Below are 23,287 nucleotides of genomic sequence, written 5' to 3'. Positions count from 1 at the left end.
TATTTACTTATGTTTTTTTTTGTTTTAATTGGGGGGGGATGTATTAAACCAGGGGTCCCCAAACTTTTTACACAGGGGGCCAGTTCACTGTCCCTCAGACCATTGGAGGGCTGGACTATAAAAAAAACTATGAACAAATCCCTGTGCACACTGCACATACCTTATTTTAAAGTAAAAGAACAAAACGAGAACAAATACAATATTTAAAATAAAGAAATGCCGGGTCCAGCCCCGGGGGGAATCCAGGGGTCCCACAGGAAGAGACGGCATCGGCACGAATCGAGTGAGAGAGCCGAATTCTTTTCTTTCTCTTTATTCTCTCGTTAGCATTTACTGCCAGGCATCTCTGCCAATGGCTGGTCTAACTTTATTTTTATACACACACACTAAGTTACAATCACATGGTATTCAGAATACATTGATTAATCATTGTTTTTGTTTCACTATGGTTACATATTTCTAGGTAACAGTTAATTCATTTCTATAAGCTATAAATCAGGTGGTAAGTCATTCAAAGTACAGTTATACAATAACTTGAATAGCAATAACAATATTGGTACAAACTTCTAAAAGGTCAGTACTGATTAATAACTCTACCTTACATAAGATCCTATTGTCTAGTCAAATTTTATTTATCTACTATATTCATACACTAGTTAAGTTCTAACTTTATTCTTCTCAGAGTGTTCCACCACCTGCAGGTCAGGTATGCAAGAAGAAAGGAAAATTTCTTTACCACATGAAAAGGCTAGGGAGGTAAAGTAATGAATTAAGTGAAGGCTGAAAGGTGTTCTGTGTATAGTTACTGTTTCCTACCTATTCATAAGTCACAATCTATTTTTTCTAACATGATTAATAAGAAGAAATTCTCCTACAAACTTAACCCTTTACGAGGGATATCATAGCCAGCCTCTTATGTCTATGAGCCTGGTTCAAGGGGCTTACAGGATATTCTGTGGAACTCACACCCTCTGTCTCATTTCCAAAGAAATTACTATGAATCTACAGGGAAAGCACGGTACTATTACCCCTGTGCCATAAATGATAGCACACACTCAGAAAGGGGGGATATAAGGCCAGATTAATTCAAAAGGTCAAAGGGGGAAGTATCGTTGTGCCTTTACTCTGCGGTGACTTTGTCAACCCGCAGCTATTGGTCTTCACTGCGGTGACTTTGTCAACCAGCAGCCATTGGTCTTCTCTGCTGTGACTTTGTCAATCAGCAGTTTTTGATTTTCTTCTGCTGTGACCTTGTCAGCCAGCAGTTGTGCATCTTCTTCTGCTGTGACCTTGTCAGCCAGTAGTTGTTGATCGGCTCCCGACAAAGAACAAGTAAATTTAAATCAACAAACTAACCAGTATTTCAATGGGAACTATGCTCCTCTCACTGACCACCAATGAAAGAGGTGCCCCTTCTGGAAGTGTAGCTGGGGCCAGATAAATGGCCTCAGGGGGCCACATGGGCCCGTGGGCCGTAGTTCGGGGACCTCTGTATTAAACCTTTAAATACAGAAATCACAACTGTCTATATTCCACATTTTTATTATTTTTAACTATTGTTACTTGTTATTGTTATTATTTGTTACTATTTGTGAGTGTTTTTGTTTTTTTAGATTTGCCTACTTCTTAGTCATGGCATTAAGCTATAATGATAACAGTAGAAAATTGAAATTTGATTGTATGAATAAAAATATTTGTTTCATGTTTCTTTCTGTAAGTGGTTATAGATGCCCTTTAGAAGTTTGACAGTAAGTAAATAATAAGATAAAATGACAATTTTGCCACTACTTTTATTGTGAAGTTTAACTGCTTCTTCTCATTACCACTTCCCACACAGATACTAAGTGTAATGAAAAATTTTCTCAGTTTGAAACTGAGGGACCTCATTGTAAGCAGGGGGCTTCAATGGAAACAGTATATTTCAAAGGTCTTCAGTCTACTTTGCTTTTGACTAGTTCTTGTCAAAGAATCATCTTTGACAAGATGGCTCAATAGTAGAGCATCAGCCCTGTGTGCAGATGTCCCGGGTTCAATTTCTGATCAAGGCACATAGGAGAAGTGCCCATCTGCTTCTCAACCCCTCCCCCTCTCACTCTCACTTCTCTCTCTTTCTTTCACTCTTCCTCCATCTGCCATGGCTCAATTGGAGTGAGTTGACCCTAGGCACTTGAGGATGGCTACCTGGCCTTCCACTTCAGGCACTAAGAGGGGCCTGATTGCTGAGCAACAGAGCAATGCCCCAGATGGGCAGAGCATTGCCCCTTAGTGGGCTTGCTGGGTGGATCCTGGTTGGGCCACAAGTAGGAATCTGTCTTTTTGCCTCTCCTCCTCTCACTAAATAAAAATAAAATAAAAATTTAAATTTTAAAAAAGTAACATTTTTATTGTTTTCTTTCCAAAATTAGAAAAGATTACACAAAAGGAAATAAGATTGAAGGTCTGTTACTATTCCTCATTTTTCCTTAATTTTTTGCACATTTATTTGCAAACAATTTTTCTTTTTTATTACAAATTTTACTTGAAACGCTTAGTATTTTAAAAGCTTTTCAGCAATCGGTGAATTGTTGGCAGGACAGGGTTTGATCACTTGCTCCCTGGGAGGGTGCACTGCCTGCTCAGGTGCTTTCAGGGTATTGCATTTTGTTGAAATGCCAGAAGCTGAAGCCAGGTGCTGAATTTGGTTTTTAAATTGCTATCTTCCTGCAGAGTCATTTTCTAAGAGCTCGGGATGCCCTATGCAGAAAAGATTTTCATTTCTTTCTCATTCAGTTCAACAGAACTAGATAGCTTATTTTTTCTGGTTGGTTGGTTGGTTGATCAGCTGGTTGGTTTTTCACATGTACTAGGGATAGGATAGTCCCTGGCTGGACACCTCGGTTGGTTAGAGATTCGTCCCAATATGCAAAGGTCGATGGTTCAATGTGCCCGGCCAGGGCACATACATAAACAGATCAATGTTTTTGTCTGTCTGTCTCCCTCTCTAAAAATCAAATAATTTTAAAACAATAAAAAAGCTAAAGCTTTTTAAGTTTGAATGTTCAAAGAGATACTTTCCAAATCGTGGGGGGAAACTGCATTTTGCAAAACATTTCTCTTTCTCAGGCTGGTTGGGAAGCAGACTTGAGAAGCTCCCCTAGAAGTAGTAGAGTTGTTTTAAGCCATTTATGCTCTATTGTTACCTTGCCTTTGTTTTCCTATCTCTTAACAATTTATGTATTTGTACTATAGGCCTCTTGTGTTCTACCAAAGTTTGAGGTAGCTTTTCAGAATTCATGTAATAAAAAATAAACACCAGAATCACAGAAAATACAAATTAGAATAATAAGTCTTGAGGAAAATGACAATGCAAATATGTGTACATGTAATGATACTTCTTCATGATGGAAAACATTTTGCAGAATATCTCTTAAAGAAAATACCTTGGACTTAACGTCTCTTTAAGAAAGAGCACATCACCTGACTAGGCAGTTGCGCAGTGGATAAAGCGTTGGACTGGGATGCAGAGGACTCAGATTCGAAACCCCAAGGTCTCCGGCTTGAGCGCAGGGTCACCGGCTTGAATGTGTGCTCACCAGCTTGAGCACAGAGTCTCTGGCTTGGGCATGGGATCATAGACATGACCCCATGGTTGCTAGCTTGACCCCAAAAGTCACTAGCTTGAAGCCCAAGGTTCCTGGCTTGAGCAAGGGGTCCATAAAAATAAACCATACACTGTATACTACCCACCAGGAAGAAGCTGTTGAAGTCATAAATTGAATCCTTTTTTCAGAGTTACCAGTAGTTGTTGCTTAAATCTTCCAGCCGCATCCTGTAAGGTGAATTTTGCCACAAATCACAACTTAACAGGTTTTCTTTTCCGGGGGACAGTAATTATTAAGAGCCTAGGTGGTTGCCAGCCTTAGTGCTTACGTGTAAAATGAGAGATGGGGAGCGGCATCAGCTGGTGACTCCCCTGCCCACCGCCCTTTCCTGTAGGTCAGCAGTAGGAGGAGCCCACAGAGCTGAGCAGCCTACTGTCTGTTCCCCCAGCCAAGGTCAGGCTCGCACTCGGACAGTGTCAGGGAGTAGTTGCAGGAGCAGAAAGTAATGTAACTTTAGTAAGTGATTGGGAATTACTACTCATAGCTAGGAAATCAAAGAAATTGAAAGATGGGAGTATCTATTGTAATAAAGCAACAAGTCATCAAAGAACACAGGTGCATAAAAATGGGGAAATTTCTGGTTGACCCAGAAGGCGTTCAAGAATCAGTAGACCTATTTGGGTCTTTTACAATATGTAATAGATAGGAGAGAAAATATTAACAATTCCATGCAGTTAGGATATTTGATGTTTGACAATAGATATGAACAAGAAGAAAAAAGATTCTAAAATAGCCATTTTAAACTGATAAGATTATTTCATTTCTCAGTGCCACATTTGTTTATTGTAGAATATATATTGAAGTTACCGTAATTTTAGCATATTGTCCGTTTAAATCATGATTTTGTGGGACATACTGACAGTTTATATATACTAGTAATATAAAAGGAGTTAGGTTTTGTATATAGTTTGTGTATTTAAATTTTGTTTCTAAAATGTGTGGACACAAGATTCTTCCACTGGGCTGAGTTTAAAAAAATAATAATAGTGAATATAAATGATAAATGAGAGACTAGCCGTAAGTCAATTTATTTTTCTTTTTTCTTCCATCTGGAACAAGTAATTTACAACCTAAAAGCATTAGCTCATCATAAGACTCCAACTTAAATGGAAACACTTTATGCTTCAGTAGAAATGTACTGAATTTATAAACTAGCTACAGTAGGAAGTTATATTATACATATTTATAAATAAACTATTAGATTAGCAATCATGTATAAAGGACTTATTTTATTAAGGACTTTGGATGTTTTTTTATGGCTATAAATTGTACAGATGACTAAATCTTATCATATATTCCTTATTGTTTCTCTTCTAACTACCAGCAGGAATACAAATATCTGTTAAAATCATTCTTAGACTCCAAGTTTTCTTCACTTACATTTAGGGTTTTTTAGCCACAAAGTTGTGATAGTCTTCTCACCACAACTGAGATAGTCTTCTCACCACAGCTTAGCATGCTATAACTTCCAGATTACCACTCTAAAGGGTCTCAGCTTTTTGATGTTTTGTTACAAAAGTAAGGCATGCTTCTCATTTAAATGACAATAATAATTAAGTCTAGAAGAATCTGGCGTAAAAGGTAAAAATTTCCTTCATTCCTACATCTGCCCTACCAGGGCCAGCGCCCCACACACTGGGAGTGGGCTGCCACTGATCATTCTGGGGGAGTTTTATGACATGAAGAAAGAAAGAAAAAGAAAAAACAGAGAAGGCCACCTGCATAAACAGACACTATTACAAACTTATTTATCTCCTGTTTGTTTCCTGGAAACCATTTTGTGCTTCCCATAGAAACCTTGTCTTTCTCTCCCTCTCCCTTATTACATTAGTCCCTAACTTTAGCCATTGGTGGGGAATGGTATTGAATGTAAACTGGTTGAAAACCAAAATTAAAAAAGAAATAGGGAAGATCAAGGAAGACATCTGTTGAATCTCAGATGTATTTAGTTTAAAATAATCTTCATGCCAACTATCTGGGGTCCAAATAGGTACCCACAAATTTATACCCTTACATGTACCTATCTATGCTTACTAGGTTATGAGGGTATGAGTGTAAATTTTCATAAATAATATAAATTTTAATAAGGTGTTAGGCTTAAAAAAACATTTGTTTCAAATTTCTTTAGAAATTTTATGGACAGGTTAAACACAGTAAAATTATTTTTAAAAAATAATTATTAAATATTTATTAAATCAGGACATTCCATGGAGAATTCAATATTACCAGTGATAATTTAATTATTTGATTAGTTCTTATGAAGATTGGAAATCAACCTGACCTTGGAATTTAATAAACTTTTGTTTCTTATCAGTTTTGCTTTTTATTTTCATATTATATCTGGCTGGAAATGATCAGATATATTTTTCTGTCAACAAAAACACAACGAACACTGCCAAACCTAGCAGAAAACCAAGTTTTTATCACCAGTGGAGGTAATTTGGGTACAAATATCTCACTTCAGAAGTGCCCAAACTTTGGTGCACATTGGAATTGCCTGCAGAACTGTTAGAATTTTGATGCCCAGGCGTCCTCTGCACAGTCCTAAAGCTGGGAGCCACACCATGCGTGAGTAGTTTTTAAAGATCCTCAGGAGATTCACTCTGCAATTTGAGCACCACTGCCTTACTCATAATTAAATTAATTTAATTCCTGTTAAATAAAGAGAAGAAATAACAGTTTGTCCTGTTTATCCTATACAGATTGTATTTCAGGATAACCAAATTACCCTAGACACTACTAGCTATGTAAAGATTTCTAAAATAATGCCTAAAGAATCCCTGCTGATAAGTGTAGAAAGAAAGTACTATTAGCCCCCCCCAATTACCAATTTGTATCCCCTAATGAAATAATTGATTTAAGCAAAGAGTGTTCATTTATGCAAAAACCTCTATATTCTCACTGCTGGCTGCACATTAGAATCATCTTGGGAGCTTTAAAAATTCTAATCTTCAGACTACAACTTCGGTTGATTCAATTGGAATATCTAGCATGGGCCCCAGTCAACAGTAGTTTCTAGACCCTGACTCAAGGTGATTGCCATGTGCAACAGAGGTTGAGAGCCGTTGCTCTAGGGAGAAGGTAATGGTGAACTTAAAAATAGAAAGATTAGGCTGCCACCAACGAATTGAATTGGCTATGTAATCTTAGCAACTGTAAAAGTTATGATAGGACATGATGTGAAGTACACAGCATCATTCATAAGGGTATTCTAACCCCAAAAGTTTGACCTGAAAGCTTTCTGCTCTAACTTTCTGCTTCCAAGAAATATTAAAGTTATAGGAGGTGTGAATGCCCCATTAGAAGCCCATCACGCAAATTCCAAATGTGGAGCATCCTGTGTGAATTGTTTATTGTGATCCCTTCAGTGAATCAAGAAAATGAAAATGAGGGAATTTTTTACAGTTAAGGGACTAGGTAACCACCACATTCAGACACCATCATTTAACCTCATTTCAGCCTGACTAGTGTAAGCCAACCAAAGAAAGACATTTCATGAAATACCAAGAAAATTTGATGTTTTGTAATGCTATATGAACTCATTATATAGCATTATGGAATAATTGTAGTTTAAATGACCTGATCTCAGGGATCTGTTTTAAAATTCTGTAACTGAAGAGAAAAGCCACATGGAGCATAAAATGTGTGGCATAATATAATCATTAAATCTGGAGAGGGGTTAATTTTACTTCTCTTCATTTATATGTTTGAAAACAAACAAAAAAATTTTAAGTACAAATTTTTTAAACAAAGGGTTCAAAATATTGGAGTTAAAATAGTACATCAGAGTGACATGTGTTAAAGCCAGCAAGCTATACTCTGACAAAAATGGGACTAGCTCTGCGATAGAAGACGTGGATTTCCCAGCAGGTGGATGTTATTTGTGTTTTTACATTGTTGGGATTTTGTTAAATGAATGCTGGAGAGCAACATGACCTGCCCTGTGCTGGTCGTTTAGATCTCTACAGCTATCAGTGCGTGTGTACATGGGTGGTAGCCACCAGGTAAGAATACTACTAGCATTTTGCTTTAGCAAACATGTATGAATGATTCTAAACCATCTATGTAGGATAGCCCAGCATACCCCCAGAAAGCTTAAATAATGAGGTAGTGCTTTATAAAAGTCAAATAATCCAGTTGTAGCCTTTCACATTTTATGTTTAATACAAACATGTCAAATATTTAAAATTTCTCATGCTTTTAGTATATGTGAAGAAATATTCTATTAACTATCTAAAAATAAAATAAAAATTGTCCAATCAGAAAGCTCCCCTTTTTCATTACCACCTTCTCAGCACACTGAGCCACACTTCCTTAGTTTAAAATTGTTGCTTTGGCCTGACCAGGCGGTGGCGCAGTGGATAGAGCGTCAGACTGGGATGCAGAAGACCCAGGTTCAAGACCCCGAGGTCGCCAGCTTGAGCACGAACTCATCTCAGTTGAGCAAAAAAAAAAAAAAGCTCACCAGCTCGGAACTAAGGTGTTGAGCAAGGGCTCACTCGGTCTGCTGAAGGCCTACGGTCAAGGCACATATGAGAAAGCAATCAACACTAAGGAGTCGCAACGAGAAACTGATAATTGATGCTTCTCATCTCTCTCCGTTCCTGTCTGTCTGTCTCTATCTCTCTCTCTCTCTCTGACTCTCTCTCTGTCCCTGTAAAAAATAATAATAATAATAAAATGGTTGCTTTGGAAAACGTCGGAAAGGCTGCCATCTATACCTCCACATTTTATTCTTATGCCAGAATTAGTCTGCATTTAGCTTTATCTCAATGTTCTTACCAGAAAAGATAATTCAGTAGAAAAGTACAGGAAAATCCTAGTTTCAGAAGACCATTCATTTCTTTTGATGGTAAACATGTATGGGTTTTTTTTAAGGTCTTTATTTAACAGTGGAATCTGTCTAATATCTCCTACTATCAAATATTCTCATTTCTATATTTAGTAACATTTTTCCTAAAAGGAGCAAAATGTGTCTGAAAAAATTATTTTAGAATGATTTTTGAGTACTTATTTTTTAACTTTTATATCACAGTGAATCCCTTGTCGTTTTTCAGCTGTCTCTATGGGGAGCAAGAGCCCGTGGCCTCTGAACCACTGCGTATTCCATTCAGTGTTGGACACTTTGCATGTGTAATGCATTTCTTTTCATCTTTATAGTTTTAAACTTGTTTTTAAGTTCTCCTCTTAAAGGTATAAAATATAAAATTTTTATGGTTTATGTGATGTCTGTATTTCAGTTGGTCCCCAGACTAAAAATACTTAATAAAATATTATATTAATATGACTGTTGGTGTAAATTACTATTTTTAAAAAAATTATTTTTAATAATTTTGTATCGCTGAACAGAATTCAGGAATTTTAAAATATTTATAACCAGGAAATCTTTGTGGTAGCATATGAAACTAAAATGCTTCTCAGATATGTCATTGTTAGAAATCAAAAAAACAACTATACCAGTTTTTAAAAAGTTTGCTAAAACTACAAAATTGACTCCAGATAGATGAGCTTTTACAGAGGATTTCAAAGCAGACTAATTGATGTTTAAAGCAAAGTTTAAAGTGAAGTAGAATTTACTTCATTAATGGTTTCTATTTTCCTAGGTCAGTGGTCGGCAACCGGCAGCTTGTGAGCCACATGCGGCTCTTTGGCCCCTTGAGTGCGGGAGCAAAGGCCAGCTTAGGAGTACCCTAATTGAGTTAATAACAATGTACCTACCTGTATAGTTTAAGTTTAGAAAATTGGGGTCTCGAAAGAAATTTCAATCGTTGTACTGTACTGTTGATATTTGGCTCTGTTGACTAATGAGTTTGCTGACCTAGGTTGCTCACACAACATTTTCTCCATGGGTAAAATTTCTAGAGCCATTTCCTTAATATTTAAAAACTAGTGTAAACATATGTAAAACCCAAGAACCTAGATGTACTCAAGAGAACCAGACTAGAAATAGTTTCTGGAAACATGGTCTTCTGCCTGTTCTCCCAAGTCTTTAGTTCTGTTAAAACCCAACTTTTCAAGGATATTAGATGCTTATAGTAGTCTATATTTGAGCCAACAAACTGCAAGTATCTGAAATATTCTTAAAGTATCAGTCACTGTCCATCTTTATCTTCTGAAAACCAAAGGATGTTCTTATACGTATTGTTCTGTCACTCTATTTACATTTTCACTCTGAAAGGGTCTTTTTCCAATGATCTCATTCTCTTCTATAATAAGGTCACGTACTATAGGTTACCTAAGTTTTCTATATCTGAAATCTTACTGAGGGAGGAGTTTTTTCTGAGCCATCCTCCAGGTCTCCTTTCATAATTTGGCAGAGAGCTTTATACCTCCTAGCCATAGAAGGCACTGTCATATTTCTGCAGCTCTGTGGAAAGCAGACTCTTTCCTGAGCCTATGGTTCTACAGGAAGCAAGAGAACCACGGTCAAACGGGAAGTTGAGTTCCTATACAACAAAATTTTTTGCTCGTATTTTTTACAAAGTGCTACGCCTCTGCGTATGATAGCCTAAACTCAACTCATAGGCCAGAATTGGAAGAAATGTAACATATTCAGTTTCCTTAACTGCCAAGGAGAGTATTGTTTGTTTTAATATTGCATGCTATTACCATCCCAAGAGTCCTGCCACTATCTTTTATGTAAGGGTAGATCTCTGATACTATAGCAACTCAGGAGAGGCACAATGAGAATCTTACATAAGGTCACAGTGTCTGGACTAAAAGACTAGTTACAGGGATGTATATTCTAAAAATCTGCTTTTCTCTGGGTTCCTGTTTCCATGGTGATTTTACACACAGTACAGACCTCCATCATTTTATATGGCATGAACAGAAAGATATTAACAGAGAAATTTTAATCATTTGAATATATAATAATTCTTTAGAGAGGCCTTAGACTTTTTACAGAGCATATTTTTATTCAAACTTGCTATATATTTGGGAGTTACATCACAGAAAAGACAAAATAGTTCACTTTGTATTTAATCTTTTATTATGAGCTTAATGAGACAGATATACCAAATTTTCATAGCCCTACAGCACTATTGTTCCTTGCCCACTAACATTTTTCTTTAGCTGTAACCTTCTATTTTTCCTGCCTTTTAATTTTTTTGGTAATATTAAGACACTCAGATGAAATGTCACAGGCAAGAAGGACTGTGTTTCCAATAATCTTTCAGTCTTAAACACAGATGGAGATTATTTTATTCTACCTTGAAGCTTGTTCAAGTTCTATATTTTTAGACATACATTTTCTTGGAAAATGCTAATTTGATGTTTGAAAATGCCCCATAGTATATTTATGGTGTCCCAGAAAACATGTTTGTGATTTTCTTAAAAAAGGAACACATGTTCTTTGGTACACAGATTAAAGAAGTAGCATTCATATTCTGTTTGTCATTTTTAATAAAAATATCTCTCAATTTCATGTTCTGATTGTGCTATATTACAACATGCCCACTAGTTAATTGTAGTTTACAGCATTGATCATGAAGATATTAACTGCATCCTATCTGTGGTCTCTGGTAAATTTGACTAAGGGTTTTCTTCCATTCCATACTGCAAATGCTTTTAAAAAACATTCACTTTAAAATAAAATTTCATAAATAATGCGTCATTAACAGTTGTGAAACTTACCATACTACAATACAACCAGGAGCACTTTCTTCAGTAATTCAGAAATGGGTTTTCTGTTTATCTGAGGTACGGTATCTGTGGGTACATACATTTGTGTATATGTATAAAAGTCTTCAAAAAAATGTACGTAATAGTAAAACTATTTTGAGAACATTTTAACGTAGTTTTAATGATGCTGAAGAGATTTAGTATCTTTTTGTCTTTGTGGGTGCATGTGATCATTGGGTTCCACTAGAGATGTAGAAAAATGACTACAGACAGAATTCGTAGTGTAGAATTTGATTGTCTTATAGTTCATATTAAATAAATCTCTTGTGTCAACTTTTTAAAGCTTTTAACTTTTAGATTTACTCAGAGATAGAGCAGAAACCCTACTGCCTGTCCTGTGAGCCCAGCTATTTAAATCTTCATGTTGGGTTTGGGAGACATGGGGATTTAGTAATTTACGGTCCTCATTAACCACCTCGATGTCCTCTTCTGTGTTTTGTTTTCTGAGACCTTGCATTTAAAAATATAAGAGGCCTGACCTGTGGTAGCGCAGTGGATAAAGCATCGAAATGCTGAGGTCGCTGGTTCGAAACCCTGGGCTTGCCTAGTCAAGGCACATATGGGAGTTGATGCTTCCAGCCCCTCCCCCTTCTCTCTCTCTGTCTCTCTCTCCTCTCTCTCTCTCTCCTCTCTAAAAAAAAATGAATAAATAAAATAAAAATATTAAAAAAAAAAGAATCAGTCTGCACAATTTGTTTAAATATATATATATAAGAAACAGGTACTAATATTTAGAGAGTACTTAGTTATATTACTTTGGGATAATTTTGTTTTTGTATTTTTTGCAGTTCCAATTCTGTTAAGTTTTATTGGGGTGACCAGCATAAAATCATGTAGGTCACAATTTGTGCTTGCTCTATTTATGGTTATTTTAAATAGCTTCTTGTAAGGAAAAGTTTAAATGAGCACAGTTTCTTGTCACATGGTTTTTGAGAAAGTGTTCCATTGAATGAAGAGACACAATTGCTAAGGTACATATTTCTAGGGTGCCTTTTTTTTTTTTCCAGTATTTAAATAATAGCTCTCAATCATTTAAAAATAAAAGATTGAGGCATACACAGACTCTAATGGTTTCTGGTTTCCATGGTGATAATTTTCAGGTCCTGACACTGCATGCTAACTAGCGTTTGCAAGCCAAAGGCTTTGATGTATTGGTGTCCTAGGTTTTATTTTGTACTAAAACTGAAGCTAAAAGCTAACTAAACATAGTTTTCTTTTAAAAATACAGTACATTTTTCCATGTATGAGAATTCTTACAGCTACCACAGTGGTATTTCCTATCTCTAGTTTGTTGCTGTTTCACATTTGATTTTCCAGCGCCACTCTCCTGGAAGAAACAAAGGTGAACTGCTGCACACTCTGATTTCAGACCAGGCACTCCAATTCCCTGTAAAAGCCTTCTAGCCGTGCAAACTATATATTTTACATAATCCTAATAAAACTCCTTCAAGAGGTGCTACAAGAATGTTTAAAACTCGGAATCTCATAATAGAAGACTTACAAATGAAGCAGGTCACTCTATCAGCCTGATAGATGCTTAGATCATGTTTCAACATGTACCAGGAAACCAATATACAATCTAATTTTTATTGAAATTCCAAACTTAAAAATTCAAAACTGACACGAATATACCACCAAAAAGTATACTGTCGAGTGATAAATCAGGAGATTGCTTGTTAGAACCTTATATTAAGAATGTCAGGGCCCTGGCCGGTTGGCTCAGTGGTAGAGCCTCGGCCTGGCGTGCAGAAGTCCCGGGTTCAATTCCCGGCCAGGGCACATAGGAGAAGCGCCCATCTGCTTCTCCACCCCTCCCCCTCTTCCTCTCTGTCTCTCTCTTCCCCTGCCACAGCCAAGGCTCCATTGGAGCAAAGATGGCCCGGGCGCTGGGGATGGCTCCTTGGCCTCTGCCCCAGGCAGGCGCTAGAGTGGCTCTGGTCGCAACAGAGCATCGCCCCCTGGTGGGCAGAGCGTCACCCCCTGGTGGGCGTGCTGGGTGGATCCCACTCGGGCGCATGCGGGAGTCTGTCTGTCTCTCCCCGTTTCCAGCTTCAGAAAAATACAAAAAAAATAAAGAATGTCAGTGAATTTTTCTGGAGGCTAGGAATCAAAACCTTGAATTGAATTTGACATCAAGTTGAAGGGTTATAATGTAGTGGGATTTCCCAGTTTTCCCATAAACTTTGTGTTAACTTTCTGCACCAGTTGGATCAACACCGCCTAAAAGTTTTACTGTCCTTCACATTGACAGACTTTATTGAATACAGTAAAGTAAAGCCGCAGCACACTGCCAGGCAGAAATCAGCACCAGAGAAGCTTCTATTCTTACTGGACTTTGTTCAATGAATATTTACGGGGCATCTGCTCAGTGTTAGGCACCTATCCTAAGCAACAGTATATAAAACGAAGTTCCTGCCCACATTGAGCTTATATTCTGGTGGAAAGGGATAGTTATAAGCGCTATAAAGAAGGGGCAAGCAGACCTCTTGTGATAAGTGGATACTGCTTAGACTTGACTTCCTTTAGGAATTTTTTCCTAAGCTCCTTTCCCTCAGATACTGTCATTCATTCATTTCCTCTCCCTCTCCTTTCGCCTTAATCACACATACACACCCTGTTTTCTCATAACTGCATTCCCAGGGCCTGGCATATATTTGGGCCTTAATAAATAGTTGAAGAAAGAAAGGAACGAGAATGACGACATTGAAATCCTTAGGACTGTGTGTTAAACTCAGAATGTGACACAGACTTAATTTAAATCTTTGAAGTGAGAGTGAAGCAGAATTTCTGAAATAAAAAAAAGTTTATCAACATGAGGATTAAATTTCAGAAAGGACTTAAGATAATCCAAACATGGACAAATATATTTTGAAGATACTAGAGAAAAAAGGGCATATTTGAATGAAATTGGGAAATGGCAATTTACACCTAAATTTACAGCATAAAAAACAAGTTAAAATAGGGGAAAAGGAGATCTTGTTTTTTAAATTTAAGATGCCAGAGTGGTACAGTTGACAACAAAATAAGATAATGGGAGAAACTGATTTGGCTAGAGGAGAATAATTAGGTTAGATTTGTCTAAATTCATGTAGAAAAAGACTAAAATAATAAAACAAATGGATAAGAAATTAAGGTTTCTTTTGTTAGCAACTCTGAAATAAGATATTACAGTTCCATCATTTTTACAAGTCTGAAATAAAAGTTCCCATTTTTGTAACTGAAAACTATGCAATCCCATTGGTTTTAGATGATATGGAACATGACATAAAAAGTTAGCCCCGTCTCCCGAGCTTTCATCGCCAGGCAGGGATGTGGACACTGTACAGGTTTTCACTCACGAGTCTGAGGTGTGGAGGGTCTTTTTAAATACAGTACTTAACTAGCGTCCTCACTCGGAGTGGTAAGGAATTCTCTTGGAGGAAGTCTCCTGAGAGGCAAGTTTTCTAAGGAAGAACAGGATCAGTTTTCAGATTTTAATTTAATACAGTGTATAAATTAATTTGAGGCTGACTCAGAATGACCAACATTCATGAAATTTAGGAAACTGTACTAATAAACACAATATATGGCACGCCTTTGTATAGAAACGTCAAAATAATTGTACAGTTTAAGGTGAAAATAGTCTGATATTAACATAAAGGTTATAATATGTTACTGCTAAATAACTGAACCTTTTTAGCAAGTTTTTATATATTATTATTCTGAGATTTATCTAATTAAATGTATCTTCTTACAGATGTGCCAAATCCTGGTGTGAACAAACCTAGAATTTCTGACGCTGTCCATCCCAACAACTATCTCATCAGGACGGAGCCAGAACAAGGAACCCTCTATTCACCAGAACAGACATCTCTCCATGAAAGTGAGGGTCTGTTGTATTATCTTTTAAATATTAGATTTTATTTTACTATTTTATTTTAGAAAATGATCATTGGAAGTGCAAAATAAAGATATTTGCTGTTGGTTTCATTCCTATAGGATCATTGGGTAACTCGAGAAGTTCAACACAAATGAATTCTTATTCCGACAGTGGATACCAGGAAACAGGAAGTTTCCACAACAGCCAAAACTTGAGTAAGGCAGATAATAGACCACAGCATTCATTTATAGGATCAACTAACAACCATTTGGTGAGGACTTCAAGAGCTGAAGGACAAACACTGGTTCAGGTAAAACAAATACATCAAGATTCTTATAAAGAAATACCCTCCTGATACACTGTATAAGTTTTTTTTCTTTTAAGCAAATATATATGTACAATTTATAGAATGGATAGCGGACTCATTTAACACTGCAAATCTATGGTGTTACGGAATTTTTAAGTATGAAACTTAAAAATATATTAATTTATTTTAATTAGCTCCTATTAATGAATTCTGATAAATGCCACACACAGAAGAGTAATTCTTTTGAAAGCAGTTAAGTTCTACATGAGGGGAGGACTCCAGTGGGAGCGAGAGAGAACTAGGTAGCGTGTTGTAGTCCCTGAGGAGTTACAAGTTCCTAACACAGCTAGAGTTAAAATACGCTATAGAGCCTGAGAGGCCAGAGCACCGTCTCCATACCTGCGTAAGATGGCGTGGGCCTAGTCTAAGCAAAGTTTTTACCTTCACCAATGGAATTGTTCCCTGAAAACACATTTCTTTCCTATGCTAGCATATATATAGATATTCCTGCCTATAGATGCCATAACTTAACCATTCTATTAAGTTAGTTTTTTAACTTGATAATAAAAAAAAAGTAATATTACATATGCATTTATAAAAAGTCTTAGCTCCTGAATTATTGCCATTTTATTCTGATCAGTCTACCAGCATATTCCAGAATTAGTAGAAACAGCAGGAGTCCTGAGTGTCAGTAATCAGTGAGGATCACTATCCGTCCCAGTACCTTAGTGATTTCTCTGGAGCTGAAAAATGGCAAGATGATAAGAGAGTTAGGTGAACATTAATCTTCCCATAATGTAATATAGGAAGCCCTGAAGGTAGCACAGCAGTCGGCCAGTTTCCCAGTGCCAGTGGAGAAACAAAATGACTTCAGCTCAACAGTTTAGGGAACAATATCAAATAGTGAGAAACATTTCTATTTTAAGACAAACACAAATGTAGTGCATCAGTTTTTAAGCTAAAACAAATCTTGTGCCTTATAGCAATCTACTTCAAACTACACCCCCAGTCCTCAGATTTTACATTTACTCCTTTGCTGGTAGGAATGCTTTGATGGAAAAATTTGAGACACTTTAGACCAGTGGTAGTCAACCTGGTCCCTACCGCCCACTAGTGGGCGTTCCAGCTTTCATGGTGAGCGGTAGCGGAGCAACCAAAGTATAAATAAAAAGATAGATTTAACTATAGTACGTTGTTTTATAAAGATTTATTCTGCCAAACTTAGCAAAAATTCGACAGAAAGTACTTGGTAAGTAATTATTATTATATCCTTTAACTTGCTGTAAACTCTGCTTTATAAATTTTATAAAGTAAAGTTACTTAGATACTTTATAAATCACCATTACTGTGGAACCGGTGGGTGGTTAGAAAATCTTACTACTAGCAGAGATACAAAAGTGGGCGGTAGGTATAAAAACGTTAACTACCCCTGCTTTACACTAAATACTTACAGGAGTTCATCTCTTACGTAAATTTCTGTCAGCAGATACGAAGTCATACTTTTGAATAATTATCTTAACTACAGAAATGGTCTCCTTTTTCCTCTAAAAGTGGACATGCTACCATTTTTTTTTCTTTAATTGCAGTAAGATGATTTTGTTCCTATAGCCAAAGAATGAAGTTGCAAAGGGTGGGGACGATTCTCTAAAACTTAATTTTGTATAGTCTGGACAATACATTTTCTAGCTCTCAGGGCCAACTGTCATCCCATTTTGATATAAAGAGTTCATATGTGTAATTTTCTTACTTTTAGCACTATTAATAAACACCAAGCACAGATTTTAATTTACTGTCTACTAATTTTTAAACCCCCGCTTTCTTGCCTTGTTGCTTATCTGCAATTCTCTTCCCTCCTCAGATCCTCTACTCTTCACAACTGTGCTTTTCCAGAATTGAGTCTGAACACAGCAGGTCTCACAGCAGGTGCTCAGCCAGCCCAGTAGCTTGTGACACCTGGAGACTAAGCATGCTTTCTCTTATGACATCTAGTAGTGTACAGACTCCTTATCCTTGTTTTCTTCCGTTATTGCCCCAACTAAAAGTGACAGGCGGTTGATGACAACTGTATTCTAACAATCATTAAGGCAGTGCAGAACAGCCTGGTTCTTGCCTTGTGACCCAGAGCCTGGTGTCTGTCTCCCATGCCTGTTCCCAGCCCAGCCAGTATTCTTCGTTGTTATACTGCATTGAGAAAGGGAGCCAACACTCAATGTTTGCAAGAGTCTACGGATTCATAGAAGGACCAACCTTGGCAGAAATGTTTCTCGTTTCTCATTCTGGTCTTTTCCAGCTGGCTAGGCTGAGAGACTTTGGCATTCTGTGGGAACAGATTTTGGGGTATTTGTATCTCTTTAAATCCACAACTAAAAATATGAGCTCATAGATTAAAGGAGGTAGGAAGAAATGGCTGAGATCACTAGAAGCCACACTAGAGCTAAAAGAAAAGACAGTTTGGCTACAGCACCTGTGCAAACAAGCTGTCCCTTGAGAGTAAATTCACAGAGAGGTTTGGACCCCAGGCCCTGTCCAAACGTTCATTTATTCTGCATTGAGAGAACACATTCAGTTTGTTAATGGGGCCAATTATAGATGCTCCTCTAGCTACATTAGATTGATGTATTTTTTTAAATGTTTTTGTTTTATAGAAATGCATTATTACCTTGTCCAAACTTTGACTCACAGGGAACAAAGCAAGTGCATTGCTCCAGTGCTGCCTCTTACTTGCAATACAGCACTTGTGTGTTGTGAAAAGTGCATAGGCAAGAGGGTAACACATGTAAAGACAAAAGAACAAGGAATATCAGATATCTTTCAATCTCTCTTTACTGGTCAATTTTATTATTCTGAAGTGGGGAGGTAGAAATTATGCCACCCAAAAAAAGGTGAGTCTAAGCAAAATACAGTAAGGAAATACTAAGATCTAGCTCTAAAGCAGGGGTCCCCAAACTGCGGCCCTCTGAGGCCATTTATCCAACCCCCGCCGCACTTCCGGAAAAGGCACCTCTTTCATTGGTGGTCAGTGAGAGGAGCATAGTTCCCATTGAAATACCGGTCAGTTTGTTGATTTAAATTTACTTGTTCTTTATTTTAAATATTGTATTTGTTCCCGTTTTGTTTTTTTTTTTACTTTAAAATAAGATATGTGCAGTGTGCATAGGGATTTGTTCATAGTTTTTTTTATAGTCCGGCCCTCCAACGGTCTGAGGGACAGTGAACTGGCCCTCTGTGTAAAAAGTTTGGGGACCCCTGCTCTAAAGCATAAGAGGGAAATGAAATGTAGATGCTTAAACCAGTGTCGTTGTAGTGAGCTATGTGCATTTTTTTCTGTGATGACAATGAACACAAAACCCTGGATAAACCCATTCTCTTTTTTCCCCCTTTCATCAGCCATCAGTAGCCAATCGGGCCATGAGAAGAGTTAGTTCAGTTCCATCTAGAGCACAGTCTCCTTCTTATGTTATCAGCACAGGCGTGTCTCCTTCAAGGGGGTCACTGAGAACTTCTCTGGGTAGTGGATTTGGCTCTCCATCAGTGACCGACTCCCGATCACTGAACCCCAGTGCATATTCCTCCACCACGTTACCTGCTCAGCGGGCAGCATCTCCGTTCTCTGCACAGAGACCCGCCTCCCCAGCAGCTGTACGCAGGATTGGGGCCAGCACCTCCCGGCAGACCTCCAATCCCAACGGACCAACCCATCAGTACCAAACCACCGTCAGAGTGGGGTCCCCACTAACCCTGACAGATGCACAGACTCGAGTAGCTTCCCCGTCCCAAGGCCAGGTGGGGTCGTCATCCCCCAAACGCTCAGGGATGACCGCTGTACCCCAGCATCTGGGACCTTCACTGCAAAGGACTGTTCACGACATGGAACAGTATGGACAGCAGCAATATGACATTTATGAGAGGATGGTTCCACCTCGGCCAGACAGCCTGACGGGTGAGTACAAGTGACAGCACTCTATAAAGTCCAGTGAGGAAATCTCCGAACCTTCACTGAAACAGAGCATGATAACGTGGAAAAGCTCACGTGTTCATCTCAAAATTTCTACTGCAGATTTCGGGCTTACTTGTCTTTCAGGCTCTATAATTCATATCACCAGAACTCTTCTGCAATCAGTACATTTTTCCCTTTCACAATATTAGGATATAAAGGTTCTTTTTTGCATTATAGAAGTATGGTTGGAGGAATTCTAAGCTGTTTAAGTGTTGTTTTTGTTTTGTTTTGTTTTTTGTCTTGTGTGTTTTTTTAGAGAGAGGGAAGAAGAAAAGGGAACATTGATTTGTTGTTCCACTTATATTTGCATTTATTGGTTGATTCCTGTCTGAGCCCAGACCAGGGTTCAAACCTGTAACCTTGGCATATTAGGACAATGTTCTAACCAAGTTACCTAGCCAGGGCCAGGATTTGATTTGGTTTGGTTTGGTTTGATTTTTTTAAAGTGAGAGGAGGGGAGACAGTGAGACAGACACCCACATGCACCCCAACTGGGATCCACCCAGCAATCCCAGTCTGGGGCTGAGGCTCAAATCAGCTGAGCTGTTTTTCATGTCTGAGGCTGATACTCAGACCAACCAAACTATCCTCAGCACCAGGGGCTAATGCCAAACCAGTCGAACCACTGGCTGCAAGAGGGCAAGAAAGGGGCTGGGGAGAAGCAGGTTGCCGCTTCTCCTGTGTGCCCTGACTAGGAATCAAACCTGGGACATTCATACGCCAAGCTCTATCCACTGAGCCAGCTGGCCAGAATCTTGTTTTCTTAATGAAAGATTTTTCATCAGTTAGGCCTACCTATACCCAAATCCGTAAGTTATATTAAAAGGTGGTATCAAAATATCTGTTTAGCCTGACCAGGCAGTGGTGCAGTGGATAGAGCGTCAGACTGGGATGTGGAAGACCCAGGTTCAAGACCTCAAGGTTGCCAGCTTGAACACGGGCTCATCTGGTTTGAGCAGAAAGCTCACCAGCTTGAGCCCAAGGCCACTGGCTCGAGCAACGGGTTATTTGGTCTGCTGAAGACCTGCGGTCAAGGCACATATGAGAAAGCAATCAATGAACAACTAAGGTGTTGCAACGCGCAACGAAAAACTAATGATTAATGCTTCTCATCTCTCTATCCCTGTCTATCCCTCTCTCTGACTCTCTCTCTCTCTCTCTGCCTCAAAAAAAATCTGTTTAAATATCAATTTTTTAAAAATATAGACTAGAAAATTGACTGCTTTGTGGTGATACAGTGGCTAGAACATTGACCTGGAACACGGAGGTCGCTGGTCCAAAATCTTGGGTTTGCCCAACACATATGACAAGCAATAAGCAAGCAATGAACAGCTAAAGTAAAGCAAACTAGCCTGACCTGTGGTGGCGCAGTGGATAAAGCGTCGACCTGGAACCCTGAGGTCGCCGGTTCGAAACCCTGGGCTTGCCCAGTCAAGGCACATATGGGAGTTGATGCTTCCTGCTCCTCCCCTCCCTCTCTCCCCCTTCTCTAAAATGAATAAATAAAATCTTTTAAAAAAATAAAGTAAAGCAAACTATATGCCTGCCCCACCCCAATAAAAACCCATTGTACAAATACTTTTAATTAAAAAAGTGTGTGTGTGTGTGTGTGTGTGTGTGTGTGTGTGTGTAGAATATAGATTTGCTCACCTGCTGCTTTGATTTTAGCTTCCCACCACAAAGCTCTTAGGAATCACTTTCAAATGCCACTTAGATTAAATCAGAAAGACACCAGCCAGGTTCCTGATACTGCAGCCATTTCCTTCAGGTTATTTTCATGGAGGGTTTGCCACATAATATGTAGACATGGTCTTCATTAAAATGAAATTTACCTTCAACTACTGTTTTAAATTATATATTTTTAAGTAAAACACATTACTTTGCACAATATATACACAATGGTGTAAAAAAAAATTGAAGCCATACAAGAAAATACAAAATGAGAAGGGAAAGTCTCAAGTTTCTCTCTATCCTTACCCAGTCCCACTTGCTAGTTTATATGTCTTCCAGAATGTTTGCTTAAATATGTAAGTGTATACATTACATACAAATATGTTCACATTGTATTTTTATATTGATGGGATTCTGTAATATGTATCTTTTTTCATAGGTCTCAGAGCTTTACTTCACTAAATAGATTCCTAGGACCCATTTTTATAGATATAATTTAATCACTTCCCTCATAATAGACATTCACGTTGTTTTTCTTATTTGGCTATTAGAGACAATGATGCAATATACATTTATTGTTATTCCTGCATATCACACATAAATACTAAGATAACCATGGGATCCATTACTTGAAGTAGAATTGCTTGACCAAAATCTGTTGTTCTTAAAGAAATATCAAATTGTCGTCTAGGAATATGACACACATTTATCTTTCCACCACTAGTTTAAGTGAGCCTGTTTCCTTATACCTTCACTAGCACTACATATTGTCAAAATGTTTCATTTTGCCAATTGGTAGGCAAAACTGTACCTTACTGTTGTAAATGGCCTTTACTGAGTTATACCAAAGGTTGAAGATTTCATGTTTATCAGACATTTATTTTCTGCAAACCACAAGGTCAGATCTTTTGTCTATTTTTATAAGTTGTCAAGCTTTTTATACTTTAAATAAATTAGTCCCTTGTAATATACTTCCCAAGGATTTCTCCCATTTTGTAATTTGTCTTTTGACTTTGTTTTTTGTATTTCTTATTCATAGTTTTTAATATTTTTGTGTAGTAAAATGAATATCCTTTCCTTATGGCCTCTGGGAAAGGTAAAGCCTTTTTGAGACTTATTAATTGAATAGTTTTGCATGAAGAATTAATATTATACTTGATTTTGAGCTCAAAGCAATTCCTAGTGGAGAAACCACCTCTTTTCATTCAGCCATCAGAGACATGTACTTGGCTTAGCTGTTTTCTGGCATGCCTCTGAAAAGTATGCAGCTTGTTTTGAAATTGTCTCCCAAGGAAACCTTAAAAGATAAATAATTCTGAGGATTTCTATATTCCTCCCTGAGTACGTGTAGAACAGCTGTGCAGTAATCTGTGTTTGTGAAGAGTGCAGTGGAAAGCAAGCACATAGCACTGTCTCCATGCTGACCCTCTGGTTTAAAAAGTCGGCTTCTCTGACAATGCAGGTGCAATTGGACTTCATGTTTGAATGGGGAAATATTATACCTAGCCTATCACAGATGTTTTTCCTATAATGCTACAGTCTTGAGAAGAAGCAAAAGGTTTCCTTAAAAACGTTTTCCATCATCTATCTGCTCACTTATTCTGAATGTGGATTCTATTTTATGAATTTCCTTTTTTATTCTTATTTCAGAAAGTGATATATTTGCTATTGTTCTTGATTTCAAAGGATTAATAACCAGCCTATTGATAATCCTAAAGCAGTATTTTATAAAAGTTTGAGACACTTGGGTATTTGCTGCTCATAACTTAAATGATAATATAATATGTGTATAACTTAATTCTTACAAAAAAAAATGTCCAAAAATATTCATGTCAGTATAATCATAGCATGTCAAGAAAAGTTTGAAGAATACAAAGAATTCATATTTGGAAGATAAATTTGTTTATTTCTAATATCTTAAATATTAAAGTTTTAAATCACAGGGAATATATCATTGTAATATATAAATTAATTTGTATTTGTGAAATTGCAAATAGAAACTATTGGGTAGATAAATATTGTTGTGGAAGACCAGTGGGTTTTTTTATTGTTTGGAGGGGGAAATAATTTGTAGAAATACTTGTGGGAAAATTACTTCTAGTAACAATTATACAGTGTGTCCGTAAAGT

The 23,287-nt window shown here is 37.5% G+C and overlaps 1 protein-coding gene across 18 annotated transcripts in view; it reads left to right on the top strand.

Annotated features, from left to right (window-relative positions):
• PKP4 (plakophilin 4) overlaps positions 1-23,287 on the top strand; it is a 272,470-nt gene that overhangs the window by 190,559 nt on the left and 58,624 nt on the right. For 14 of the 18 annotated variants that reach the window (XM_066278737.1, XM_066278745.1, XM_066278739.1 and 11 more), the window contains 3 exons: positions 15,061-15,192; positions 15,303-15,493; positions 18,878-19,430. In XM_066278737.1, coding sequence (XP_066134834.1) covers positions 15,061-15,192; positions 15,303-15,493; positions 18,878-19,430 — 876 coding nt within the window. Of the gene's footprint in view, positions 1-8,751; positions 8,775-15,060; positions 15,193-15,302; positions 15,494-18,877; positions 19,431-23,287 lie in introns of those variants that run through there. The other 4 variants (XM_066278742.1, XM_066278740.1, XM_066278741.1 and 1 more) reach the window with 2 other exon arrangements.

Source organism: Saccopteryx bilineata, chromosome 5 (genome assembly GCF_036850765.1).
Source record: "Saccopteryx bilineata isolate mSacBil1 chromosome 5, mSacBil1_pri_phased_curated, whole genome shotgun sequence".
NCBI lineage: Eukaryota > Metazoa > Chordata > Mammalia > Chiroptera > Emballonuridae > Saccopteryx > Saccopteryx bilineata.
Note: the sequence above shows the minus strand (reverse complement) of the source record. Positions and strands in the feature narration are given on the sequence as shown.